General features: G+C 35.3%; 1 protein-coding gene across 1 annotated transcript in view; it reads right to left on the reverse strand.

The window, feature by feature from the left end:
• Positions 1-2680: 2680 nt before the first annotated feature.
• The window catches only part of LOC136027542 (XK-related protein 4-like), a 44454-nt gene continuing 27868 nt past the window's right edge, over positions 2681-19266 (reverse strand). Inside the window, exon 7 of the mRNA XM_065704895.1 lies at positions 2681-7731. Coding sequence (XP_065560967.1) covers positions 7453-7731 — 279 coding nt within the window. The 3' untranslated portion in view covers positions 2681-7452. The remainder of the gene's footprint in view (positions 7732-19266) is intronic.

Below are 19266 nucleotides of genomic sequence, written 5' to 3' on the forward strand. Positions count from 1 at the left end.
CGATCACTCCTTCGTAAATTAAAAATACGTAATTTTTTCTAATTTTTCAGAATTAACCCCCCCCCCCCTTCAGTAGAGCGGATCCGTTCCTATTACTTAAATCACGTATCTAAGACTTCTGCTTATTTTTCCCACCTAATTTCATCCCGATCCCTCCAATCTAAGCGTTTTCCATGATTCTAGGTTCCCCCCACCACGAAATCCCCCCAATGTCACCAGATCCGGTCGGGATTTAAAATAAGAGCTTTGAGACACGATATCCTTCTAAATATCAAATTTCATTGAGATCCGATCACCCGTTCGTAAGTTAAAAATACCTCATTTTTCTAATTTTTCACAATTAACCCCCCCCCAACTTCCCCAAAGAGAGCGGATCCGTTCCGGTTATGTCAATCATGTATCTAGGACTTGTGCTTATTTTTCTCACCAAGTTTCATCCCGATACCTCCACTCTAAGTGTTATCCAAGATTTTAGGTTTTCCCCTCCCAACAGTCACCAGATCCGGTCGGGATTTAAAATAACAGCTCTGAGATACGATATCCTTCCAAACATCAAATTTCATTAAGATATGATTAACCGTGCGTACGTTAAAAATACTTTATTTTTTCCGAATGAACGGGCCCCCCACTCCCCCCCAGATGGTCAAATCGAGAAAACGATTATTTCTAATTTAATTTGGTCCGGTCCCTGATACGCCTGCCAAATTTCATCGTCCTAGCTTACCTGGAAGTGCCTAAAGTAGCAATACCAGGACCGACAGACCGACAGAATTTGCGATTGCTATATGTCACTTGGTTAATACCAAGTGCCATAAAAAGTATGTAACATACTTTTTAAACGTAAAATATTTATATGAATTATGATATACAAATCTAAACCAACTGTAGAGAATAAGTTTTATTCTGCCAGTGCTGATGCGACAACAACTTAACTGTTTGCAATTTATCCAAACTGCACGCTGAAGGGTTCAGAAGTCCCTGCTAAATGGCAATAATAGCACAAGAGACAGCTTTGGCGTGTATTATCACTCTGCTGCAGTTTCAGGCCTTCAATCCACATCAAGTGGCCCTTGCACAGATACATACAAACCTACTAAATTTACTCGATTTTAAGAATTTTTTTCCTGAAAACGAAATTTCAGTATTATATTTCATTGTTGTATGCAGGAGAACGCTTGTTCTTGCCTCGGACTTCACAGATACATAAATATCCATTGACGCAGAGAGATACACAATATCCGTTGGCTTTGTTAAACTCTAATAATAATTTTTTCATTAAGCGAAACTTTGATATTGTATTATTTTACTAAATAAATGACACTATTTATGCAATAGGCCTACCATTCTTTATCATGAAGTCACATTTCTAGCTAGTTTTAGGATCATAGATTCAGTATACTACAGTAGTTCCATCAAACTTCTTATGACAAACAAGAAGAAAAAAATATCCAAGAAAAACGAGGTTAATGTCAGCTAGTAGACAAAATAGAATGGGCAAATGGCAAAAGCAGATATTTCGGCAAGAACCTCCGCTAAACCGTCTTCTCTGCTCAGAAAAAAAAGAAAAAAAAACTATCCTTTTGAAGCAAACTCGAACAGAAAAAAAGAAAAACAGAATCAAACAAACCAACAAACCAAGCCACAATAAATGAAAGACTATTCACCATTTAGATTGACCAAGAATTCTCTGCTTAGCGATTGACTTGGCTGGCTCTACTGGCTCAATTTTCATTTAAAGTGCTGTCAAATAATCTTAATGTAAACTGAGATAAAAAGTGATTTGAATCTTTTAATGTTAGGTTATTGTAAGTTGGGTTTATACGAGAGTTTCCAGTATATCTATTTAATACAAGGTCTCTCTTTAGGATATTTTTTAAATTCAATTGCCCCTTTAAAAGACTGTGGTAAGCCATTTGCTGTAGACATTAAACTTGCCTCGTCAAAAAGAAACTAAATGATCAGGATTTTCAAAGATGTGGAGAGCCAAAGCAAAAACAAAATCGTCATTTTTAATTTTATTTTCAAATCTCAGAATTTATCTATTAAATTCTTGTGTTCATTAAATATTTCTCCCAGCTATTGACCGATCCTGCAAATGTTAAACTTCCCACTTGAACACGGGACCCAGTAAACATCAATACCCAATATAGGTTTAGTTTCATCCTTTCCAGAATTGAAAAAACGTTCAACCTTTAGTTCGTTTTCTAGAGAAACAGAGAGATTAAGTTTCTTTAAAATGTTTCCAAGTTTGTAGCTGAGTTTCGGGATATACGGTACAGGGGTGAAGGTTTTGTTTTCAATTGCCAGAGTAACTAAAGAAAGGGGGATGGGTTCATTATTTTCTTGATTTACCTTTTTTAATCTTCTACAATATTTTCAATAATTTTAATGGGGTAACCATTACAGAATAAAGTATCTTTAACATGATTTAACTAAGATGCTACGTGATTTTGTGAACAGTCTTAGAACTCTTCCGACTAAGATGTTACCACCCCTCTTTTCACATAAGAAGGGTGGTTTGATGATCGTTGGGGGTGGGTTTCCTATAGACAGAAAATTTAAGATATCACACTTCTTTAAAATTTCGTGTCAACTTTTCTAAAATAATGCAGACTTTTCAATATCAGTCTCATCAGGAATTCCTAAGAGCAAACATTTCGCTTTCATATTCATCACAAAATCAAAGTGAACAATTTATTCCCAAAATGTAAATTTACAGCGTGACTTGTAATATTGATACAATATAAATAATACCCCACCAAAAAATTGGTACTATGCAATTATATGCATAACTAAGTCGCATAAGTATGCAGTGCTTTCGAACTACCTCCAACATTTAAAATTCTTAATACCAGTCTAAGTAACAACACTAATAAAACCGTGCCACGTCCGAAATGACATAGATCGCAGGAACACAAAAAAGAAACAGAGATCACAGTTTAAAATCTGAGGCAACTCGTTAATTAGAAAAAAGTGCACGGTTTTGAGTCTTTGAACTACTTTATAGCAAGCTTGAAAAAAGGCAATACAAGGAGAATGATTACTGGCAAAACACTTGTAAAATATAATAAACGGTTAAGTTTTCTTTTTGTAAGTATACTAGCACAAAGGTGACAGTATACCATCGTCTTAACAACCCTCCCAAAAACAATCATGAAAAAATACGTTGCAATTACAGAAACCTGGATACCTTTCAGAAGTGTTGGCTTCGTATCCGTTTCCCAAATAAGAAGGAATTAAACACACATAAGCACAATTCCAAATGAGACACCAAGGAATATACTCTAATCATCGTAATTTTTAACAAGTAAATAATTTAATTCATTTTGAAATTAAGTCTGAAAATGCTGTGAAGATTGTTTTATCTTTAATACATGCTCTTATACACCCCCACCCCATTGCTCAGGCATAGTTACGCTAACACCAGTCCATGGATCAGTCATAGTTAAGCAAAGTAACTGACCATTTTTCGTTTTGTATACACTGACATATTACAACTAAGTAACAAAATGTAACTTCTTAAAGTAGGAAAATAAGGCTGTTTCTAGAGGAAGTAACATCATCTTGCAAAAGCAGGAATATGAAACTCAAAATTTTGAGATAGGCATTTTGTTCCGCATAGTTGAAAGATCCAATAGCTATGCTTCCAGCACTAAACCCCCATAGTCCTTGGGGCATTGACTGTGATTTTTATAATTCCTACCTTCGGAGATGCTTAACCTTTCCAAGTTGATGATTGAAGAATAAGTTTCATAAAATGCTTAGTGCTTCATGCAAAGGGTTATAGCTATTTCGATTGCAGTCGAGTTTGTAAAAAGTAAACTTACTTTATTATGTCAAACTTTGAAGCCTTTAATTCAAAGCAGAGCATACAATTATAAACTGCACTCTAACTGCCAAATTTTACTTCTGCAGAAAAAAATCCCTCCATAAATCGAAAGAACAGGATGGCTGGCCCCCAACCCCCCATTGCACTTCCTGGCTGAAGGGCCAAGAAACGGAGATCAGCACCGCCGGTAGGGACTGTCAAGTCTAGTGCCATATCCTTTACCTTTTTTACCTTATCTAAACTGATTTTTATCATCTTTTCGAAGAAGAGGTAATGTGCACGACATCAGACGTTGTTATTCTCTTTTTTTTCAAAGTGTAATAGAGTATTACAGGCATGTTTATATTTAGGTGGGTGGGGGGAGTTGAGCCCATCCCATTACTCCCTTAAAATGTTGAGACTTTTCTACAATTTCTCATACACCAAATAATTCGTCTGTTGTTTTTATTTCTTATAAATCACCCCCAGAGTGAATTATAGCTTATATCATTGACTCATATTAAATTCTTAGTTTATTTGGCCGTACTTGATTGCTGTAGAAGGTAAGAGAAAGAATATATTTATCAAGATCTGAAACTAAACAACAAAACACGACGGTATTAAGATGTACCTGTCTTTTTTTTAAGAAAGCGCACTGCACAAAGCCTCTGGCACTATTACCAGCTTTTTTTTTAGTATAAAAGGCACACGAGACTCTGGAATAAAAAAACCTAAAAACCTATTTTGATTTGACTAGTCTTGAGCTTAGGGTCGAAAACCTAGTTGTAAATTAAGGGCTGTCAACAAGAGCCCTAACTATGAAGCCATTAATTTGAAATTTTGCTTTATTTTTTGTCTTTCGGGATTTTCTTTTTAACTTTATTGTTTTTGCTTCAACCATTTCCTTCCTTAGGAGTAAACACACCTTGCTCATTACAGTCGAAATACTTATGACACATTTTTTTTCTGAATCTTACTAGACCGTTTCTTTGTTGTTTTATCACTTTCATTTTTTGACACTCAACTTGCAAAGACTAGATTCTCCACAAAACCTGACCATGTAAAGATAAAAACCTAACTTTCCTAACCTAACATTAGATTATTTTTAAGAGTTTATGATTTCTAAGTCAGTCAGCTGGCAACAATGGCTAAGGTTATAATATAGTCAGAAGAAAGAAAGAATTGGTATCATCATGACCAGATCAGGAAATGGCTAGCATGCTAATCCCTCCCCTAATATGAATCCTTCTTTTTATATAAATCCTTTGTAGCATTATAATCCAGGTATGTATACAGGGAGATGTGCTCCTTCGAAATCTCAAGATTTTTTCATAGTATCACAATGATAATAACAATAATTTTAAAATATCAGAAATGTCCATTTATGACTGGCTGGATTTTACTGTTCTAGGGAAGAGATAACGAATTCATCACAGCAGCAAAATCAAGGCAAAATTAATGAAATCTAAAAGGAGAGGAGGGATTTATGTGAAAAAAGGAAAGAAGGATTTATAAGTCCCCGTATACATGCCTGGATTAATACGCTACAAAGGAGGGATTTATACAAAAAGGAGGATTTATACTATAGAAGGGATTTATATAAAAAAAGGGAAGAAAGATTTATAAATCACCGAATACATGCCTAGATTAATATGCTACAAAGGAGGGATTTATATAAAAAGGAGGATTTACATTAAAGGAAGAATTTATATCCTACAAAGCATATAAATAAAAGCGCTATAAGGCCTGGATTAAAATGCAACAAAGGAGGAGTTTATAAAAAAGGAGGATTTACATTAAAAGAAATTTATATAAAAGAAGGAAAAAAGGATTTATAAACCACTTCATACATGTCTGGATTAAAACGCAACAAAGAAGGAATTATATTAAAAGAGGGATTTATATAAAGGGAGAAAAAAAAAGAATACTGCCATTAGAAAATACCGATGTGATATTTCTCAAAATGAAAAAATAAAAAAAATGCAGAGCGTGGGTACTGAAAACATGAATTATTTTTATGTAACAGAATTTCCTACAGAAAATCTGCGGAATATCACCAAATTGCAAGGAAAATTGAAGAAGTTATTGACACATTAATTTAAAATAATAAATCCAAGTCAACAAAAAAAGTTTGTGCACAAAACTATTGCAAACTGATGATTCAGCGTAGTTAATACTAAATAAAAACGTGTTTCAAAAGAGAAAGAGAGAAAGAGAAAGAGAGAAAGAGAGAGATAGAGAGAGAGAGAGACAGAGAGGGGGAGAGAGAGAGAGAGAGAGAGAGAGAGAGAGAGAGAGAGAGAGAGAGAGAGAGAGAGAGAGAGAGAGAGAGAGAGAGAGAGAATTTAATTTTCAATCATAACTGAATTCAGACATTTGACACATTGTTAAGTTCGAGAATAAGAAAATACATTTTTATTTAAGTAAAACCCATAAAAGCCTTCCCAGATCTTAACCTCTATATCCCTATCTGAATATCCTATTTCAGGCAGAGGTAGCAACATGTAAAGGTTGTAAATTGTAGACTCGAGATTCAATTCAGGGTCACAACTAAAAGTTAACTTAAGAATCATCTCATGACCATAAATAAAAAAGAAAACACTTAATACTCAACTACTATTTAAACCCAAAGAACAAACAGATCAGATAAATAACGAGCTTCAGACTAACTGAATAAACTGGTACAATAAGCCAACAACTGAGATAATTCATAACAGGTCACACAGTAAACAATCATATTTTGCAAGGAATGAATACAGTATTGATTCTATTCAAAACAGTCTCGAAGTCCTTAAAGATTCAACAGAGGACTTAAGGGTATCTACATATTAGAAAAGTGTAGGTCAAGTGATTCCCGTTGAAGTTGCTCAACGATTACTTAAAAGTTTCCTCTAGAGCAGATTCTGTGGGGTCTCTAGCGGCTCATTAATGTATGCTAAAGTATCCTGTAAGATTTAAATTTATTTATCTGCACTTGACATTATATTTAAGCCCCTGGCACTGCTCATAGTTTGAAATCTGCGCATTTTCCCTGCTCTGCTATTCCCATATTATATTGGTGGTTACGGTCACTATTAAAATAGCACTGCCATTAGAGACTAAACTTTTACTCAAAAAGACAAAAGCTGTGTTATTTTTTATCTGCCAAAAGTTTGGCAGACATAAACACAAATACGGTATCAAATAACAATATTACAGTGATAGGACCTGCAGTGCCTTCAGTAAATGTTCTTGAGGCGATTTTATTTTTAGCTGCAGTATATTGTCTTTGCCAAAAATTTAGCAGATACAAACTAAAAACAGTATCAAATAGCATCTTACAGCGATAGGACGTGCAGAACATTCAGTAAATGTGCTCAAGCGATTTTATTTTTAGCTGCAGCATATTGTTATTTTTCTTTGCCAAAAATTTAGCAGATACAAATTAAATAGAGTATCAAATATCATCTTATTGCGATAAGACCTGCAGAACCTTCAGTAAATATGCTCAAGCAGCTGCATTTTCAGCGGCAGCATTTTGTTATTTTTTATAAGTTAAAAGTTTAGCAGCTTTAAACATAAATACGGTATCATATACTATCTTACTGTGATACAACCCAAAATGCCTCCAATGAATGTGCCGCAGCGGCTCCATTACCAGCATTTCAAACGGCTGAATTATCAGGAATTTCAGCACTTATACTGCTATCATTAATATTAGTTTCTTCAACAGTTTCTTCTTTCTTGGGTAGAGTGGACTGCCAGAAATTGTTCGATATTGATTCACATTCGGGATGCAATTTCATATAATATAAGCACAATAGAGATACACCAGATACAAAAAGAAAAAAGTGCAGAGGTAGTCCAACAACTTTAAATACTACGCCCAAAGGTGTGTGGAAAAACCATACCATGATAAAGACTGTATTTTCAACAAAAATTACCTAAAAAAGAATAAAAACGTGATTTATTTTAGTTTTCTCAAAAAGTATCTTCAATTAATGTCTTAAAGAACCTTTTTATTGCCAGTTCTATGGTATAACTAACGTCAAACAAATAAATTTCAATTGCATTGCCAACTGAACCATCAAGAAGAGGAATTAACTAGCTTCCCTTTTCATGCTCTCTTTTTACTTTGCCAAACAAATGGCTTTTGATAACTATAATCAATGGCCCAAAATAACCAGAAATTTTTTACGTTGAAAAGATAAATTCTTTAGAAGCCAATTTAACTTAATTTCGATAAATGTGCTAAAAGAAACTATTTATGCTTCATACTATAACTTTTCGTTTCACCGTCAAAATCTTTGACTTACAAATTTAAGTAAATATAACCCGAAATATAAAAAAAAACTTAAGACTTTGAAACAGGTTTGATAGAAACCAATTTAACTTAGAAGATAGTAAAAAACAGTTAAACATACTCCTCATGCTCAAAGACATAAGAAAATCCAAGAAAGTTTTTTTTTTTAAATCATTGCTACATTATAATCAAAAACAGCTAAACAAGTTTCAATTCAATCGGATAAAACACATGCTTAAATCTCGTCAGCTTGCGCAACCAACTAGTTTTAACCGATACTGTATACAAATGAATGGTTATAGCAGTGACGTCAGAATCTTTTAATTAGAGAATTTTGCAAGCAGGAAACGCAGGCAAAAAGTGTTAACTGAATTTTCCTGACAAATCTAGAGCAGCTGTTTGAAGTTGGGAGAGGCATAGGAATACGACAAGAAGCCCCCCTTGCGATATTTAAGTGTTTCCCTGCTAGTTGGCTTTGTTTGCCTCCGGAGCTATGCAAGCGGGAGATAGAGGGTGTGCTCAGTTTCGATAGTACAAACTTTGGCCGTGTAAAATCACGCGAGTGATACGTTTCAAGGACGGTGGCTGTAATTATGAGGTTACCTGTTATGGTAGTGATGAAGTTAAGATCGTGACGTCGGAGAATATTTGGCGTTACTTAACAAAGCATGCTGACGCTTTAAAGGATGGGCGAAAAACTGTTCAAAGGGCTATTAAACTGTGCATGGAGGATTCGGATGATCTACCTGATGATTTATCGAACTCAGTTTTGTCACTGCAAAGCGATCTGTTGACTTTGCGAGAAGGAATTGAAGATGACATCAGAAAACAGGTAGATAGTGAGTTTGCGAAGTTAGACACCGTGTCTCCAAAGCAGTTTAGAAATGAATTTTTGGACACTATAACACAGGCTGTGTATAAAGCCATAGAACTGCAGTTCCAGTCTAACTTCGGTCAAATTGAGAAATGTCTTAATGATTTGAAGTGCAAAATCGCCCAAAATGGTGCTAAAATTCAAAAATTAGAAACTAAACTTGATGATCTTAGCCAGACTTCTCTTCTTAACAAGATCATTGTTTCTGGAATTGAAACGACAGCTCGGGACCTACCTACTCTAGGCGAAAAAGTCTTAGATCGTCTGAATGCACATATGGGACTCCATCTTAATAATATTATGGTCAAGACTGCAAGGCATTTAGGGTCTTTTGACCAGTCTCAGGTGCCAATTGAGCTTACCTTTGTATCTGAAGCGACATCTGTCGAAATCCTGCGCAAAAAAGCTCAAAGGTTCGCTTATTTTTGTCAACGAGGCCCTCACCAAAGAAAGGCAGGAAGTTTTCAAACTAGCACGCAACAAATTCGACAAGAAGAACGTGTGGACCATGAGAGGAGTTATTTATGTGAAAAGCGGCTCGCAAAATATTCCGTGTAAATCGATTAGTGATGTAGTTGAAATCCATGATTTCGCTAATGAGCCGTCGATAGCATAAATAAATGGTGGTTTCTTGTTTTCCTTGTGACTGTGTAATATGAACCGCTTCCAGACTTTTTTGGATTCCCGTTTAAAATTAGATGCGATTTTGAATACGTCTATTGGTGGTGATAAAGATGTGCCTTATGCTAAAAATTTACCCGACTGTGATTTTTCTTCAGAAGGCACTTTAGAGTGTGAGCCCGACAGATGTAAATTCCCGGTCACAGTGCTTCATGTTAATGCTCAAGGTTTACAAAGTGCGTATAATGGACTCAAGTTTTTGCTATCATCTAGTCCAAAAGATATTGTGGCCATATGTGATACGTTTTTGTCTAGTTCTTCACCTATGTCTATGTTCGAGGTTCCTATGATGAAAAGTGTATCTCGCAGTAAAAAATTGAATGCACGAGGTAGACAGGTGATTTGTATTCGCCAGGATTGGTCTTTTAGTGTAATAGAGGATATATCAATTTGGGAAGAGGGTTTATGTGAAACGCTATTTGTGGAAATTAACCCCACGAGTGGTAATTCGTTTATATTTGGTTCAGTATATAGACCTCCATCGAGTAACCCAAAAATTTTTTTTTAGGTTTTTGAGTCGGTTCTTTTAAAACTCAGCGAGTCAAAGAAACCAGTTATTGTATCAGGGGACTTTAATTTTGATTTGCTGAATTTAGATCTTAGCACTCATAAGGATTTTTTGAATATTATGCTGTGTGCTGGTTTTCTTCCCAGCGTTTCTCTCCCAACTAGGGTTACAAATACTACAGCTACACTGATTGATAACATATTTTTTTTCTGTTAATTCAGTTATAGCATTGAAATCCTCTGTAATTTTATCTGATATGTCAGACCATTTCCCGGTGAGTGTTCTTCTAGATTTAGGGAGAGTTAATGCTCGTTCTTGGGATGCTAGAGATGATACTTCACATAAACAATTTGAGTGGATTGATTTTAAGCTACTACGTGAACTAATTAATAGTAACGATTGGAGTCTAGTTTATGGTTCAAATGATGTTAATGTTGCATTTTCTAGTTTTATTTCTGATATGATACGGCTCAGAGAGGAGGCTACTACAACTACGTTTATACATGTGAAATATTCAAAAAAATTTGATCCTTGGATTACCGAAGGAATTTTGATTTCAATTAAGAATAAGAATATACAATTTAAGAGGTATTTAAAAATTCCAAGTGATGCCTCTTTTGAAGAATATAGAGCATATAGAAATAAGTTAAATTCGATTGTTAGATATGCAAAGAGAACATATTATAAAGATAAGTTTATTCAGTATAAGTCAGATATGAAAAAAATTTGGCAATTGATTAATGAAAGAATTCGACCTAGCCATAAATCTAAATCTAGTGTTGATTGCCTAGAAGTTGATGGAAGGAAGGTAACTGACCGTAAAGAAATTTTGAATATATTGGGAGAATATTTTAGTTCAGTAGGAAAAAAGCTTACATCGGATTTTGTTTCTCCATTGTTAAATGTCCCTACCATTTCTTTTGATAATGATCATCAAAGTGAAAACCCTTTTGATTTTTCCGAAACGACGCCCAAACATGTGACAAAAATTATCATGAAGCTTAAAAATAGCTCTTCTTCTGATGAATTTGGTTTTTCTACTCGAACAGTAAAGCAGGTAGCTACTGATGTTACCCCATTACTTTCACACATATATAATTTGTCATTTGTACATAGTTTTTCCCGATTTGTTGAAGAAAGCTAATGTTATTGCACTACATAAAGGCGGATTACTAGTGATCCTTCAAATTATAGAGGTATATCACTTTTATCAGTGTTTAGTAAACTTTTAGAAAAGATAGCGAACCATCAGCTCCATAATTATTTAACTGGTAAAAATATTTTTCATCCTTCTCAGTTTGGTTTCATTAAAGGAAAATCAACGGAGTTGGCAATTCATCAACTTCTGCTTGAGATAAATGATGCAATTGACGGTGATCAGCATGCGTTGGCGGTATTTCTTAATGTCGCCAAGGCCTTTGACACATTCGACCATCGTCTGTTGTTCATGAAACTCCAAAAATATGGTTTTGCTTCAAAATCTTTAAATTTTTTAAAAACTTATCTTACGGATAGAAAACTTGAATGTCATGATAGAATTCATGGTATCCGTTCGGAAAGTTTTTTCACAAGTTGTGGGGTCCCTCAAGGGTCTGTCCTGGGACCGACCTTATTCCTTCTATTTATAAATGATTTGCCTGAGGTATTACCGCTTTGTAAAATTGTAATGTTTGCAGATGATGTTGTTATTTTTGCATCCCATGCTGATTTATCCATACTCTTTCATAATCTTAATAACACACTTTTATCTGCAGGGGATTGGTATGCCAGAAATTTACTTTCTTTAAATGAGAGGAAGTGTCAATATATGCTGTTTTCTCGATCTGGTTCTCAGAAAACTGAACAGTTTTCTCTTTATCTAAATGATAGGGTACTAAAACGTGTGGATAAATTTAAATATCTTGGAATTATTTTGGATGAAAATCTGTCTTTCCGTGAACACGTGAAAACAATGTCTCTAAAAACCTCACGAAATATCGGGACTCTTTCTCGTTTACGCCATTTTTTTCCCAAGGAATATTTTAAAGACAATATACTTTTCTTTTGTTAACCCATATTTTCTTTATTGTGTTTCTGTTTGGGCATTTACTTTTCCTTCAACGTTTAAACCTCTTCAAACTCTACAAAATAAAGCCTTTAGATTAATGTTTAATGTTAATAATAGATCCTCAGTTAGCCATCTTTATGGATCTTCTGGTTTCTTCTCTGTTCATCAACATCATTTTATTGCCATTTCTAATATTTGCCACAATTACGTTTTTGGACAACTTTCACTAAATTTCCCAAGATTATTCCCGACAAATTCACAATTCCACAATTACCCAACATCTCATAGTTCTGATTTCTCTTTTGAAAATAGGCCAACGGTGCGATCGGGATTTAGTTTGCGTCATATTGGTCCAAAAGTTTGGAATTTAATCCCAATAGCTGTGAGAAAATGTAATGATAGAATTAAATTTCTGAAGTTATTAAGAAATCATGTTTCTAGTCTCCCATACTATTTTCTGTTGTAAGTGTCGATGTTTGATTTCTGAAAGAAGTGCAAATTAGTTTAAGCCGAAGTAATGACGGTTTTTTCTTTTGTTTGTGTTTATTTTTTATTTTATTTTTTGGTGATTTACCACGCGCTTAAGTATACCATTAGGCATTTGTGCTGTTTGTTTAAATTGTTTAATTCTTGTTGTAAATAAACATGTATCTATCTATCTATCTATCTATCCATCTATCTATCTAACGTTATTCAAGTACTGGCTAGCATAATTCTGGAAATCTAAGCCAGCTTAGCTTCCCAGGTGACATTCATGACTAGCAGAAAGCTACCAGATGGATATTCGCGAGATAAAAAGAATTGGCTAGACTTGGAAAGCAAATCAAGGCTGCTAGTTGACTCTGTTTCTGGCTAGCAGGCTTTAGCACTAAAATCTAATTATTACCCTTATCACTTGAAAAAAACTTCAATTCCTACTTGTTTCTCTCAGGTACTTTCACAGCGCATAATTTTGTAATTGCCTGGGAAACTTGCGGTCAATTTTTCCCACTTGAGGAGTGGCGCCCCTTGAGGAAATTATAGCCTAGTAAACAACACAGCACTCGTATGGGATTCTGATTATTGGATATTTTTCTGGGCTTGGTTTGTTTTGATGGGCGTTTTCGGGCTGAAAAACCTCTTCCTAACTGATTTATCTACTATGGGTTGCCTCCCCGTAGTAGCATAATATTTGTAGGCATGAATATATAATGAGTCGGAGGTAATAGGCTTGGGACTGTCTGTGCAGGATTTCGACTCTTGTTGATAGAAGAGCATCGCCAAGTACTGAAAACCATGTTGTGACCAAGATTGGCCCAGGATTGCACAAAGCCTCCAACTTATTGGAGGTCCCAGGGACTTCTTGCTGTCCGGTTCTAAGCCGGCTTAAACGCTTCGGTGTAGACTTGAGAAGATATGTTGGTCCTCGTCCTGCACTGGTATCCGGGATCACTGCTTTTCTTGAGGCCAAAATAATTTCAAAGATTTAAAGAACATGAAAATTGAAACTTGGAATGTTACGACGTTAAAAAATGACTATCGCATGGACATTTTGACTGACGAATTCAGACGGTTTGAACTAGATTTATTAGGAGTTTCAGAAACTTATATCCCAGGGGTAGGAAGCTTGCAATTAGGTGACATAGAATTTGTTTACTCAGGCAGGAAAGATGGGGTCCATAGACAGGGAGTAGGGCTCATGATGAATAAGGAAGCTGCTAAGTCTTGTTTAGGATGGGAAGGTGTTAATAACAGAATACTAATGGCTCATTTTATGACTAAAAAGGTCAGGGTATCAGTTATAGTAGTATATGCCCCAATCGAACCAACTGATGGAGATACTAGTGACTTTTACTGTGAATTTTACTGTGAATTTTACTTACAGTTACAGGAGCAAATAGACAGGGTACCAGGTAGAAACATGGTGTTTTTGCTAAGAGACTGGACAGCAAACCTTATTGATTATGTTATTGTAAACAGAAGACTAGCAGGATCAATACAAGATACTAGGGTATATAGGAGTGCTGTTATTGATGTTAAAAGTAAATATCACCATCTAGTAGTGTCTAAGGTTAATTTAAAGCTGAAATTTCGGAAGGGTAACTACCTCCCGGAAAGTTATGATGTTGATAGACTCCAGGATGAAAATTGGAGAAAAAATTTCCAGGAACAGTGGAATACTAAACTTGAGAGTTTCTGCAACTAGAAATATTAGTGAAAAAGCTTTAGGTTTAATATAGAGTAGAAGGGGTTTGTATAAGAATTATCTGAGTGATGGGTCGAATGAAAACAAAAGGAATGTAAGGAAAGTAGAGAAAGCATTAAAATATGAACTAAGGAAATGTGAAGTGGAGGCCATGGATAAATTGCTGAGGATCTGGAAGATGCGGCTAGACGGCATAATAGTAAAATATCATACTGGCATGTTAATAAATTGAAAGGGAGTAGCCAATCCGGACTAGTCCCAGTTAAAGATAGAAATGGGGCCACAATTAGTGATAAGGAAAAAGTTAAAGAAAGATGGGTGGAACATTTTGAGAATGTGCTAAACCGTGATACACTTGAAGGAAAAGATATAGAAGAAAATGAAAAAGTTTGTGATACCTTGGATGTGAAGGAAGATTTGTTTAGTGAGGAAGAATTAGCAACAGTAGTAAAAGGATTAAAAAATAATAAGGCTCCAGGTGCTGATAGTATGATTAATGAGTTTCTTAAATATGGTGGCTCTGAGGTTAGGAATAAGCTACTGAAGATTATGAACATGATTTTTGAAAAAGGGGAAATACCCAATGATTTTACGAAAACCTTAATTAAACCACTGTATAAGAAAAGTGACAAGAGTGAGTGTTGTAATTATCGAGGCATTAGTCTGGTCTCTGTAGGTAGCAAATTACTGAGTAATATGATACTTTTTAGACTGAGAGATGCTGTACACGAAGTTTTAAGGGAAGAACAATGCGGTTTTAGAAAAGGTAGAGGATGTGTCGACCAAGTTTTCACTCTTAGGTTAATAATTGAGAAGCCCCTTCGTTGTCAAACACCTTTGGTCCTCAGTTCTATCGATTATGAGCAAGCTTTCGATTCTGTTGATAGAAGACCGTTAACAAAGGTCTTATCGTTATATGGTATACCAGAAAAATACATTAAAGTGATTTGTGCTATATACGAGAATAATACCACTGCGGTTAAGGTAGGAAATGAGGTTAGCGACTGGTTTTGTATTAAATAAGGAGTTAAGCAATGTTGTGCTCTATCCCCCTTTATACGGATCATTTTGATGGACTTCGTCTTAAGGAGCACAGGAAAGGCAATTGGAGACCACGGAACCAAATGGGGAGGGAAAACGCTCCTGGACTTAGATTATGCTGATGATTTAAGCATATTAGGTGGAAGTGTGAGCAAAATGAATGAAGTTTTAGAGTTTTTGCGAGTTCAGGGTGCTAAAATAGGCTTGAAAATTAATGTTAAGAAGACTAAGTCACTAAGGCTAGGAACAAGTGAAGATGAACAGGTGACATTAGGTAACGAAAAGATTGATCAGGTTGGGAGCTTCAGTTACCTTGGTAGTATTATTAGTGAAGATAGTGGGAGCAGTGAAGATGTTAAAAGTAGAATAGCTAAGGCTCAGGGTGTTTTTTCACAGTTAAAAAAAGTTTGGAAGAATAGAAAGATAAGTCTGCAAACCAAGATTAGAATATTGGAAGCTACAGTGATGACAGTGGTCAAATATGGTTCTGAAGCATGGGTGCTCCGAAAAGCAGATGAAAATTTACTAGATGTTTTCCAGAGAAATTCCCTACGGATTGTTCTGGGTACCCGGCTGACTGACCGTATTTCAAACAGTAGACTGTACGAAATATGTGGTTCAATCCCGCTTTCTAGGGCTATAATGAAAGAAAGGTTGAGATGGCTAGGCCACTTTCTACGGATGTAGGATGACAGATTACCGAAGATTTTCCTTTTTGGCCAACTGTCTGGGGCTACACGGAAAGCAGGTCGTCCTTGTCTGGGTTGGGAGGATGTCATAAGTAAAGATTTAAAGGAAATGGGAACTTCCTGGGAGGATGTAAAGAGGGAGGCTTTAAATAGATTAGGTTGGAGGAGGAGCGTGCGTAGCTGTGTTGGCCTCAGGCGGCTTGGTGCTGCAGTGAGTTATTAGTAGTTGTAGTAGTAGTAACGAAGACCATACCCAAAAGTTTCATTTGTAAGGTGGGTGCTCCAGTGCAGAAGAAATCGTCTTATTTAGTCATTAGATAACTGAAGAGAAGTTTTTTTAAACGTAATTTCTAATGTTTCTAAGGAGGAATTAAGAGGGAACCTGGAAGAGGATCAGGTATTTTTTTTTCTCTTATATATTATGTAAAAGAAAAATCCAGGACCTGAAAGAGAAGCAAATTTGCAGAGTGCGTGGACGAAAAAAAACATAATTAAATGATCAAATGAAACGAAAAAAAATACGATCGTGCATGATGTAATATATTAAGAAATGATGAAAAAGCGAAGAAATCAGCCTACCATCTCCAACACCACCCCGTCAAGCACCAAGGAACAGTTCAAGGACCAGGAAACATATATAGGGAGAGAGCGAAAGGCCCTTTTTCATAGGGTTCTTTTCACTAAAATTCTAGATACAAAGCACCCCAAGTACTGCAGAAAACTTGACCCGCTCCTTAACTTAATTTAAATAAAAAAAACTAAGTTTTTAGCTGAAAGTAAGGAGCGACATTAAAACTTAAAACGAACAGAAATTACTCCGTATATGAAATGAGTTGTCCCCTCCGCAGTCCCTCGCTCTTTACGCTAAAGCTTTTAATTGTTTTAAAAAGTAGAATTGTGGCAAAGAGTCAAACTTTAGCGTAAAGAGCGAGGGATTGTGGAGGGGACAACTCATTTCATATACGGAGTAATTTCTGTTCGTTTTAAGTTTTAATGTCGCTCCTTACTTTCAGCTAAAAAACTTAGTTTTTTTTATTTAAATTTCTGAACGTTTTTGAATTAATGCATGTTTGGTTTTGGCTCTCCGCACATAAATTATTAAAATAAAATTTGTATATTAATTCTTTTTTTGGCTAAATGGCTTTCTCTTAGTTTTGATCAGACGATTTTGAGAAATAAGGGGTGGAGAAGGAGGCCTAGTTGCCCTCCAATTTTTTGGTCACTTAAAAAGGCAACTAGAACTTTTAATTTTTAATGAACGTTTTTATTAGTAAAAAATATACGTAACTTAAGAATTAACTTACGTAACAAACTTTCATAACCTTATATTTTTATTATGTATACGAGGGGGTTTGTACCCTCGTTAATACCTCGCTCTTTACACTAAATCGTAAGTTTTGTCCCAATTCTTTAAGAATGACCCCTGAATCAGAAAGGCCGTAGAATAAATAGTTGAAATTACTAAAAATACTTTAGCATAAAGAGCAAGGTATTTATCTCCTCCTAAATACCTCGCTCTTTATGCTAAAGTATTTTTAGAACCCCTCATATGCGTAATAATCTCTGTTCGTCTTAAGTTTCAATGCTACTTCTTCCTTTCATTTGAAAAAACGTTTTTATGTTTATTTTTCATTGTTTTCTTATAGTAATGCTAGAGAATCCTGCGCCCTTGTCATTGAATTTTTCTTCCCCCATGACAGATTCCTCCAAGGAAAGATCCTCCAACATAGCCCCCCCCTCAAACAAAATAAAATCCCCCTGAAAACGTCTGTACACTTCTCAATAACCATTACTATATGTAAACACTGGTCAAAGTTTGTAACTTGCAGCCCCTCCCCCAGGGATTGTGGGGGAGTAAGTCATCCCCAAAGACATAGTTCTTATGGTTTTAGACTATGCTGAACAAAATGGCTATCTCAAAATTTTGATTCGTTGACTTTGGGAAAAAAATGAGCGTGGGAGGGGGCCTAGATGCCCTCCAATTTTTTTGGTCACTTAAAAAGGGCACTAGAACTTTTCATTTCCGTTAGAATGAGCCCTCTTGTGACATTCTAGGACCACTTGGTCGATACGATGACCCCTGGGAAAAAAAAAAAAAAAAAAAAAAAAAAAAACAAACAAATAAACACGCACCCGTGATTTGTCTTCTGGCAAAAAATACAAAATTCCACATTTTTGTAGGTAGGAGCTTGAAACTTCTACAGTAGGGTTCTCTGATACGCTGAATCTGATGGTGTCATTTTCGTTAAGATCCTACGACTTTTAGGGGGTGTTTCCCCCTATTTTCCTAAATAAGGCAAATTTTCTCAGGCTCGTAACTTTTGATGGGTAAGACTAAACTTGATGAAACTTATATATTTAAAATCAGCATTAAAATGCGATTCTTTTGATGTAGCTATTGATATCAAAGTTCAATTTTTTAGAGTTTTGGTTACTATTGAGCCGGGTCGCTCCTTACTACAGTTCGTTACCACGAACTGTTTGATTAAGAACTTTTTTTGAAAAAGAAATGCTTAAAATTAAATTTCCCGCTTTAAAATGTGTGTCGGTTGAAAAATTCAACCGATATTTTTCACTAAGCAAATTCGCAAGACAGAAGACCTTTAGAAAATTAAGTAAAATCCACTCCCCTCAACAGAATAAAACAGTGCTATAGCCCCGTCCCATCTCCTGAACAGAGCAACACGACGTTCATCAATAAGATATTCATTTAAATACAGTAAATTTTAATGTCACTACCTCTACCTCCTTTCTTTTATTTAACCTGGCATCTTTACTTGTAATTCTTTTTTTTATGTTATATATTTGTATTTTGCTATACATTTTTAGCTTATTTCAGTCAGATCTCGACAACCACTTTGTATCAGTTTGTATCTTAATTTGGGCTTCAATTATGCATTTGATAGTAAAAAAAAAAAATTGGGCACGATTTCAATTTATTTTCCAATAAAAAACAAAAACTGTAAATGGATGAACTCAATACCCGATGAGCAACGGATGTGCCAGACAGATCCAATTTGACACACCAAAGATTTACTTTTTCCTTATATGATCTATATCATGGTCTGGTTTTTAGTACTTGTTGCTTAGTTCATACTCTTACATACACTATATACATACGCATTGTGCTTATAGTATTTGTCAAGTAGTT

The sequence above is a fragment of the Artemia franciscana genome, chromosome 5 (genome assembly GCF_032884065.1).
Source record: "Artemia franciscana chromosome 5, ASM3288406v1, whole genome shotgun sequence".
Lineage (NCBI taxonomy): Eukaryota > Metazoa > Arthropoda > Branchiopoda > Anostraca > Artemiidae > Artemia > Artemia franciscana.